The sequence below is a fragment of the Gracilinanus agilis genome, chromosome 3, assembly GCF_016433145.1.
Source record: "Gracilinanus agilis isolate LMUSP501 chromosome 3, AgileGrace, whole genome shotgun sequence".
Classification (NCBI taxonomy): domain Eukaryota; kingdom Metazoa; phylum Chordata; class Mammalia; order Didelphimorphia; family Didelphidae; genus Gracilinanus; species Gracilinanus agilis.
Genome location: NC_058132.1, coordinates 594,770,643 through 594,780,925, shown reverse-complemented (window position 1 = coordinate 594,780,925; position 10,283 = coordinate 594,770,643). Strand labels below are relative to the sequence as shown.

The following is a 10,283-nucleotide window of genomic DNA, read 5'->3' as shown; positions in this document are numbered from 1 at the left end:
TATATATAGTGCCTTCTATGTACTAGGCACTGTGCTAAGGGATTTCTTTTATTTATATATAAATATAACATTTTATATATGTGTATATATATATATCGTGTATATAATCTCAATTATATATAATAATATAATAAAATATGTATATAATTGAGATTATATTCATGATATATATACACATTTTATATATATGTGTGTGTGTATATATATATATATAACATTATATATATGAGTACATATAATCTCAATTGTTCTTACAACAACCCTAGGAGTAGGTGCTATTATTATCCCCATTTTACAGTTGAGAAAATGAGGCAAATCAAGGTTAAGTGACTTTCCCAAGGTCATGTGTCGATGTCTGAGGTCAGTGGTACACGATTAGACATCTAAACAAACATCTCTAGGGAGGGGAGAGGAAAGCAGAGGCTAACACTTGAACCTCACTCTCATCTGAGCTGTTCAGAAAAGGGAAAGATACACCCACACAAAGTTGGAACAGAAATACATTTCACTCAATAGGAAAACAGGAGGGAAAGGGGAAAGGAGGGGAGGGGCAATTAGAAAGAGAGCAAGTTTAGGGAGGGATTCATCCTAAATAAAACAAATTCTAAGTATGTACAAAAATATTTATATCTTTTTGAAGTAGCAAAGAATAGGAACCTGAGGGGGATGGACAGCCATAAACTGGAGAATCAATGAATACATTATGGAATGAAAGGGGATGAAATATCAGTATGCTGGAATCTTACCAGCAATTTCAGAGGATTCGTGCTGAAACATGCTTCCCAGCTTGTGATAGAGAAGTGAAAGATTCAGAACACAGAATGATTTTTTAGGACATGGCCAATGTAGAAAGTTATTTTGGTTGGCTATACATGTTTCTTTGTCGTTGTTTTTGTTTTGCTTGTCTTTTCAGTTGACAAAATGAGTTGGAGTGGGAAAGTGAAAAGAGTGATTTTAGCTGATTAAAATGAAATGTTTCTTAATGAAAAAAAATTTTAGAAGAATCAATACTAGAACCAGGGTAAGGATTAAGGAGCTAAGGAGAAGGAATCAGAGGTCATAACTTAAAAAAAGAACATTTTAATAAGGGGGAAAACCCTCCCAGCTTCAGAATTAAACTTAGCTTAGTTAAGGAACCTTGTGACTTTGAGAACAGTCCTGTTACAGGACGCTCTGACAAACTCTCAGATTCCTCTGGAAAAGAACATAGAAAAAGAAATCAAACGCTTATTTGTATCAAATGAGAGTAATATAAAGGGCAGCTGGGTGGTTCAATGGATAGAGAGCCAAACCTAGAGATCCTGGGTTCATATCTGGCCTCAGACACTTCCCAGCTGTGTGACCCTGGGCAAGTCACTTAACCCCCACTGCCTAGCCCTTACCACTCATCTGCCCTGGAACCAATACAGAGTATTGATTCTAAGGCAGAAGGTAAAACTTATTTTTTTTAAATGGGTGACATAAAATTGTTATGGAGAACTACTGCTAAGTTCTAGCTATCCAGTTTGTGGTTTTAACCAGGTGCATCCTGTGCTCTGATTTTTTTTTTCTCCTAAAAGTCCTTTAGTTAAATTCTTAGTCCTGCTGCTAAATATCTTGGACATAATTCTCTTTGTTTCTGCTACAGCACATGCTTTACATGAAGTAGGAGTTTCTGGAGTGAATGGTTGTTTAATGAATAAATGAGTGAATGAATGAATAAGAATCATAGTTTTGTACATGTGTGGCCTCAGAATGCTTTAAATATGTGGCCTCTGCCAGCTTCCTAATTCTTCCCTCTCTCCTCTCTGTAAACATTAAACCTTTCAAAGAATGATGAAGGACAAGTTGTGAATTTAGATTATCTGGCTGATCGATAATGGAATCAGTATTGTGGTGAGAACAGAGTAATGGGGGCTTCTGAGCTACAGCACTAAAAAGGATACCCTGTCCAGACCCTTTTCCTAAGGAAACGTTGTGGTCATATTCTGGGGGTCCAACTTGTCAGTGCGAGTGGTAGCTGGGATAAGCACCTTAAAAGATGTTACATACAAATTCATAGGATCAGAGATTTTAAACAGGAAAGGCTCTAGAAGTCATGAAATACATCCCCCCTCAGTTTACAGATGAAGAAACTGAGACCCAGGCAGTTGACATGATTTTCCCCTGGGTCTCAAATAATGTTCATGTTTGAGAAAGGGCTTAAATCCAGGTGTGAGAAGAAGCCTGCCTTGGATATAGATGCTGACATCTGTTTTCAACAGTGCCTACCCCCCTGGTTGTTTTTTTTTAATTAATATTAATAATAACATTAAATATATTTAACATAGTAATGAATACTAATAAATAATAATATTAAAACTATTTTATTTTTCTCAATTATATGAAAAATCAATTTTAAATTTCCTTTTCTTTTTTAGTTTGAGCTGAATTCTCACCATTCTTCCTTCTCTCCCATCTCCCCTTCCTAAGTTGACAAGCAATCTGATGTAGATTTTACATATGTAATCATCCCAGGTTGTCTTTTTTTTTTTTAAACCCTTACCTTTTGCCTCAGAATCAATGCTATGTATTGGTTCCAAGACAGAAGAGTGGTAAGGGCTAGGCAATGGGGGTTAAGTAACATGTCCAGGGTCACACAGCTAGGAAGTGTCGGAGGTCAGATTTGAACCTAGGATCTTCTGTCTCAAGACCTGGCTCTCAATCCACTGAGCCACCCAGCTGTCCCTCCCCTCTCCCAGTTTATTTCAAAGAATGTTGTCCAAGTTTTTTAGATTGGATTTAGGGTTCAAGTTCATTTCATTTTTAACTTTGGAGTTTGACACCACTCTTACTTGGTTTACTAAAAGATTAAAATATTTTGGATAGAGGATTAAAGCTTTCAAAAGTCAAATTTCTGAAGATTGAACCTCTCTTTTTCCCCCTCCCTGTTTTGGGAACATCAGGTGAAAGGAACTCGGAGGAAACCAGTTTTGTGGTCAGTGCCAAAGGCATATTTTTATTTCTGGCCATGTCCAGAGTTACCCAATTATACTACAATAGCAGGAAATACACTTGTACAGTTAGTCAGGGTAGATAGAGCTATTCGGTAGAAAAGATAATTAGGGAAGAAGTGAGTCTGAGGTCATTATATAGGGAGAAATTTTAAGAAGTGGGCATCAAACTTGGAACTGTGGAGGACCCCACTCAAGTTCAATTAACTTATCAGCCAGCATTTATTAAATAGCCCAGACGCATGCATTCCTTGCACTCCAATTTCCTCAACTGAAAATTCCTCAAGTTCTGTGACCCTCTGAATGCAAAAGTCATCAATGATACCTGCTCATTGATTACAATGCTTCTGTAGTCTGGTAGCAGCTCAAACTCAGGCAACTTACCTCTCTCACATTTGTATTGGTCAATCCTTTTTATGAGATTTCTTGACAAAGGCTTGCATACATCCACCAGCATCTCCAGATTCTTCTCACTTAAAAGGTTTTGTTTCTCCATATGTCTCAGAAGACTTAAAAAGGTCTGAAATAGAGTCAGCATTAGCATATAGGCCAGCATTGTGGTCTGATTTATGTTGGCCGTTTTGGTCTCAAGCATGTGGATAAGTGCAGGGGAAAGGACTGGCCCACATGCTAAGAATTTTCATGTCAAGCTTCCCAGGTCTACTATGGGGCAAACAGGAAAGAGAGAGCTGAAGAAGACCCAGGCAGCAGCCAGAAGGCTGAAGTGATGGAGCCCATAGCAAGTGTTAACCCAATCAGGAGGGCCATGCAAGTGAATGCTACCATCTTTGCCCCTCTGGTACTTTCCATGGGCAGCAGATGAAAACAAGGAGAGCCAAAACCTCTGGGCTGGTTTTCTTTCTTTCTTTTTTTTTTTTACTGGCTTATTCATTATCTTGCTATTTGCAGAGCCAATTTTCTTGGAAAGAAAGAGAGAGAGGATGAGAGCAGGCGAGAACCCTCATAAATAGACAACCTACACAAGCAGAACCAGAAATGGTTAAAAGTTAGAAAGGTCGTCAATTTCCCCACTCACCATTAATGTCTTTGGAATATGATCTGCCATGATGAATTTGATACGTTCAAAATCTTCTGTAGTGATTTCCTCAGAGAGGTCGTAAAGCATGACTCTGAGATATGAATTCAATGACATTAGTAATGAATGCTCCACAGACATAACAGAGGAGCCCAATTTGTGTCTCCTTTCATTTCCTTCATTCCCTTACTAATGGGTTCAGTTGATAAAGAGAATGAGAAAAGGCATCACCTAGACAGAAGAGGGTTCAAGTACTCCCTATTTATCTAAACAAATACAAGATGCCCGAGTCTCTTCCAATGATTCAATCACTCTCAAGTGTTCTCTGTAGGAGAACCAGGGAGTATCATTTACTAGACTATAAACTCAATGAAGACAGAAACAGAGCCTTATCAGAATTTTTGGGTCCTTCTTCACATGCCCCCCAACCCCAACATCCCAAGACCCATCCATACCAGATCCAGTGCTATGTACAATGGGTGACAATAAATATTTGTTTATTTGGCTTTCAGAATTCTAGTGTGGGTTACTCACATTTATTCAATCCAAGAAGAACTGTAATTCCCCTCAAATTAGCCCAAATATCAGAAACTTTACCTGTATGAAGAAATTTTCCTTTTGGAAGAAAGTTCTTTCATTACTTTTTCCTTTGTATACCCAATTTTTTGTAGTAGATTATGATGCTTAATTAGGAAGAGGAGCTCTGCCACTAGGAAAGAATCTTCTTCATTCAATAAATCTTCATCCATGAACTTCTGGAACAGTTTGTGAGCTGACTTTATATCCTCAAGATTCTTAGGTGAGATCAAGTCACTGCAGAGAAATTTAAGGGCTTCTACTTCCTCAAGTCCCAGTTTTTCATTAATGGAAAGAAGCTGCTGGTGAAACTTGATTTTACTGTTATCTTCCATTTTGAGACTAGATCTTGACTATTAAGGGCAAAATGGTGACCTTCTAAAAACAAAAACAAAGAAAACTACAATGTAAGTCGTGCTCAACTCTTGGGAAAAGAGATTAAATGCAGAGGAAGCCAATGGAAGGGAAGAGATTATTCTAGTCTCTAGAATTACCAGAATTATAAAAATTACCCTGTATTTTTAAAACATGTCTTGTATACCCAAAATATGTATATATGTCTCACTCAATAGAATGGAAGTTTCTCTTTGTTCTTTTTTTTTTTTTTTTGTATTTTCCTTTTCCAATTCCATGTGTTAACATTTTTTCCGCACACATTTTCCAAAATCATAAGATCCAAACTGTCTCCCTCTCTCCTTCCTTCTCCCTTCTTGGAAAAGGTAAGCAATTTGATCTGGGTTATGCATGTATGATCATGCAAAATATATTTCCACAGTGATCATTGTTATGAGAGAATAATCATATAAAACAAAAAACCCCAAATAAAAATATAAAAAGAAATGTAAAATAGTTTGTTTTGATTTGCATTCAAGAGTCCATCAGTTCTTTTCTCTGGAGGTGGATAGCATTCTTTGTCATAAGCCCTTCAGGATTGTCTTAGAGTGTTGGATTGCTGAGAATAGCTAAGTCTTTCAGAGTTGATCATCATACAATATTGCTGTTACGATGTACAATGTTCTTGTTCTGCTCATTTCACTCTACATCAATTCATGTATGGCTTTCCAGATTTTCTGAAATCATCCTGCTCATCATTCCTCATAACACAATAGTATTCCATTATAATCATATGCCACAATTTGTTCAGCCATTCCCCAAATGATGGACATCATCTCAATTTTGAATTCTTTGCTACCACAAAAAGACTGCTGTAAGTATTTTGGCACAAATAGGCCCTTTTCCCTTAAAATTTTTTTTCTTTGGGATTCAGACCTAGTAGTGGTATTGCTAGATCAAAGGCAATATACAATTTTATAACCCATTGAATATAGTTCCAAATGGCCCTCAAGAATTGTTGGATTAGTTTGCAACCCCGCCAACAATGCAATAGAATCCCAATTTTGCTCCATCCCCTCCAACATTTATCACTTTCCTATACTGTTATATTGGTCAATCTAATAGGTGAGGTGGTACCTCAGAGTTGTTTTAATGTGTATTTCTCTAATCAGGAATGATTTAAAACATTTTTTCATATAATTATTGATATCTTTGATTTCTTCATCTGAAAATGGCATGTTCATATCCTTTGAGTTGAGGAATGATTTATATTCTCATAAATTTATATCTGAGAAATGAGGCCTTTATCAGAGAAATTTACCATAAGCATTTTTTGCCAGTTGTTGTTTCCCTTATAGTCTTGGTTATGTTGGTTTTATTTGTACAAAACCTTTTTAATTTAGTATTGTCAAAATTATTCATTTTACGTATCATAATATTTTCTATCTCTTGTTTAGTCTCTTCTCTTGCCCATAGATCTGACTGGTAAACCATTCTATATTCCCCTAGTTTATTTATGGTATCACCCTTTATGTCTAAATCATATACTCATTTTGACCTTATCTTGGTAAAGGGTATAAGGTAATTGTCTATATCTAGACACTGCTGACTTTAATTCCTTTACTATCTTTTTCTTCTATAATTCTCGTAGTTAGCATAAGCCTTTATTTCACTTATTGAATTTTAAAGAATCACTAATTCACATACCAGAATTAATCAACAAATATTTATTAAATAGCCACTATGGGCATTCTTAATTCACCTGTGATCTCATTGGGAATGCTTTTAGCTCATGTCCATTTCGGATACTTCTGATGGTTTTAGATAGATACTTCTTATCATGTTAAAGAAAGTTCCATTTATTCTTACTCTCTCTAGTGGTTTGTTTGTTTTTGACAGGAATAAGCATATTTTGAGAATGTGAGCTTTTCATAGACAGAAACAGATTCATCTTTGTCTACGTACTCCTAGCACTTAGCCTATAGTGGCTATTTAATAAATATTTGTTGATTAATTCTGGTATGTGAATTAGTGATTCTTTAAAATTCGATAAGTGAAATAAAGGCTTAGTGATTTCTTTAAAAAGAAATAAATGGGGGGCAGCTGGGTAGCTCAGTGGATTGAGAGCCAAGCCTAGAGACGGGAGGTCCTAGGTTCAAATCTGGCCTCAGACACTTCCCAGCTGTGTGACCCTGGGCAAGTCACTTGACCCCCATTGCCCACCCTTACCACTCTTCCACCAAGGAACCAATACACAGAAGTTAAGGGTTAAAAATAAATAAATAAATAAATAAATAAATGGGGGGGGGGGCGGCTGGGTAGCTCAGTGGATTGAGAGCCAGGCCTAAAGATGGGAGGTCCTGGATTCAAATCTGATCTCACACACTTCCCAGCTATGTGACCCTGGGCAAGTCATTTGACCCCCATTTGCCTACCCTTACCATTCTTCTGCCTTGGAGCCAATACACAGTATTGATTCCAAGACAGAAGGTAAGGGTTAAGAAAATAAATAAACAAAAAGAAATAAACTACTAGCTTCCCTTTCTCTCTATTCAGGGAGCATTTTATATACCTTTCTTTCCTTGCCCACCAAAGAGAGTGAAGAGACCCTATGAGATTTTTCCATCTTCACCAAAAAACAAAGGCTGATAGCCTCCCATACATAAAACTACTATATTACATTCTAAGAAAGAAAATGATAGTAAAAAAGATACACATATAGCAATTCCTTTATAACTTAGTAAATAGATAGTTTTCAAGGACTACCAACACTGAAAATTTTTATAGTTGAGGAAACCAAAGTAAACAGAACTAAGTGACTTGCTCAAAATCACACAGCTAATAAGTGTCTGATGCTAGATTTGAACTTTGGTCTTTCTGACTCCAGCCCTAGTGCTCTATCCATTGTACCACCTAGCTGCATGAACATGCTACATTGGAGAAATGCATGTTATTTCCTCTGTTGTTTCCTATGGAATCCTTCCAATCTCTATTTATAATATAAATATGGTACTGATACCTAAACCAAGGAGAGATAAAAGAGGAAAAGAAAACTACTGATCAGTGACCCCAATGTATAATGACGTAAAAATGTTAAATAAATTCACATAAATCATTCCCATTCCCATATGTTTCCAACAAAACTTATCAGGAAGAGCTAGAAAGAGAAGTTCCACTTAAAATAACACCAGGGAGGCAGTTAGATGGTTCAGTGGATTGAGAACCAAGCCTCAGACACGTCCTAGCTATGTGACTCTGGGCAAGTCATTTAACTTCCATTGGCTAACCTTTACTGCTCTTCTGCCTTGGAACCAACACACAGTATTGGTTCCAAGATGGAAGTAAAAGTTTAAAAAATAAGATAAGTACAAAAGTTATAAAATATTTGGGAATGTATCTACCGAGATTCATCCAGTTAGTATATTAATCCAATTATAAAGCTTTCTTTCTTCCCCAGAAATGAAAGAAGAACTAAATAATTGGACTACATTATTTAATTGGACTACAATGGCAGAAGCAGAGCAAGATAAAAAATCTGAAATCAGTCCTAAAGACAAGATGTTACATATAAGGAATAAGATTAATATATGACTCACAACTTTGGGGACATGTCTACCAAGGGTCTGATATGTTTTGCTATGACCACCAAGTCAGGAAGGGGCCACTAGTGTGGAGGTACTAGCTAGAAGAAGGCCTGGATTTATGATAAACATTTTTTATGAGTCATTCAAATATAGATATTTATTAAGAATCTACCTTGTGGTCCTAGAACAGGTACTGTGCCGGGCAATAAATTTATGCAAAGATAAAAATGAGATAGTCTCTGCCATATGATGAACATTTTCTAATTGTCAGGCATTTTAAAATGCCTCTAGGTTAGTGCCCTAACAAGGAACAGGGGTGAAGGTTGTAGAGAAGGGGGAGGAATAACTGAGAAAAGTCCTGGGAAAGAGGGGGATTTATTTTTAAAAAGAAATCATTCAAATATCATATAAATGTGCACATAGTACAGATAGGACCCAGATAATGCTTCCTATAAAATTTGCTAAATTGTTCTGATAATCTACAGAAACACCACTAGCAAACAGTTGGGAAGCTTACTTCAAATACAAAGCTAAATTATGCCTGCCAACCTAACCCATTCTAATTGATTCATTCTAAAACATCACAGCTTGAAAGGACCTTAGAGATCTAGACAAATCCAATGTTTTAAAGATGGAATGAAGAGATTTGCCCAAAATAAGACTTTCCATGTAGTAGAAAGGGCACTGAATCTGTAAAAAAAAAAAAAATGTCTGGATTCAAACTCTATCTGCCATTAAATTTCCTGCATTTGCAACCTTGCAAAGAACCCTTTTGAAGATACTTAGCTTAGTTTAGTGGGAAAGGTACTGGACTGAGCCAGGAGTCACAGCTTAATGATTATAGAACTTAAAGTAATGAACTGATTTATTTCATTTTTCTTGGGCTTCCATTCTGTTTTCTACAAAATAAGGAGATTGGACTGAGTGAATGAAACGACCTCTAACATCCTTTCTAATTCTAAAATCCATATGAAAGTCACATAACTATATACTGGCAAAGCTAGGACAGAACATCAAACTATTTATTGGCTCCCCATCGGATTTCTGACCCCTATACCAAGGCAAGATAAGATACTTTACAATATAACAACTCAAAGATTGTTGCTACTAAGTAGTTTGATTCAAGGAGCCGCCATTGGTGGGAGTATAAACCATGAAACCAGTTTCAATGTTTCACTTATTTGTTAGATTTGCTTCATACCCATGGTTTTAGCCCTCATTCTCATGCAACATGGAGAAATTAGACAAGCACTCAACCACATGTAAAACAATGACAGTTAAGAGAAAGAGGCCAAATCCAGCCAGCATTTTAGTAAATGTGCCAAAAAAAAAAAAATTACAGTATATGTACAAAATCTTCCAGCCCTAATTAAGCAGCCATATCCCTCTGGGCACATACCTTGTTTACTGAATCTTCCTGTTGTGATGCGCCAGTCCTAAATTCCAAGGTCTTTCCTATTATACAGCACAAGAACCCGTTACATGTCTTATTTTTCAAATTCCAAAATAAGGCACTTTGGACATTAGTCTTCTGAGATTGCAGTTATCCTCTCTGTGAAGATGTGGAAAGTGAACCAGAAACAGGAAAGACAATAAGAAGCTGTCACTGTCTCAGAATTCAGTGGCAAACTAGGAAAATTCTAACTCCAAGTAGCCATTAAAGAGCCAGTTGGATATGGAGGATCAAGCAGGATCTATCCTCTTTGAAAGGAGGCATTTCCTTCTCAATCTGTCATGCCATGATTCCCCTCCATAAATGTGTGGCCTTAGGAAGTATTACGT

General features: G+C 36.6%; 1 protein-coding gene across 1 annotated transcript in view; it reads right to left on the bottom strand.

Moving 5' to 3' along the window:
- The window catches only part of CASP10 (caspase 10), a 27,965-nt gene extending 17,965 nt beyond the window's left edge, over window positions 1–10,000 (bottom strand). Inside the window, exons 1-5 of the mRNA XM_044669399.1 lie at window positions 9,901–10,000; window positions 4,606–4,962; window positions 4,009–4,102; window positions 3,357–3,492; window positions 1,138–1,194 (exon numbers count right to left, since the gene is read on the bottom strand). Of these exons, the coding sequence (XP_044525334.1) occupies window positions 1,138–1,194; window positions 3,357–3,492; window positions 4,009–4,102; window positions 4,606–4,919 (601 nt within the window). The 5' untranslated portion in view covers window positions 4,920–4,962; window positions 9,901–10,000. The remainder of the gene's footprint in view (window positions 1–1,137; window positions 1,195–3,356; window positions 3,493–4,008; window positions 4,103–4,605; window positions 4,963–9,900) is intronic.
- Window positions 10,001–10,283: the final 283 nt, after the last annotated feature.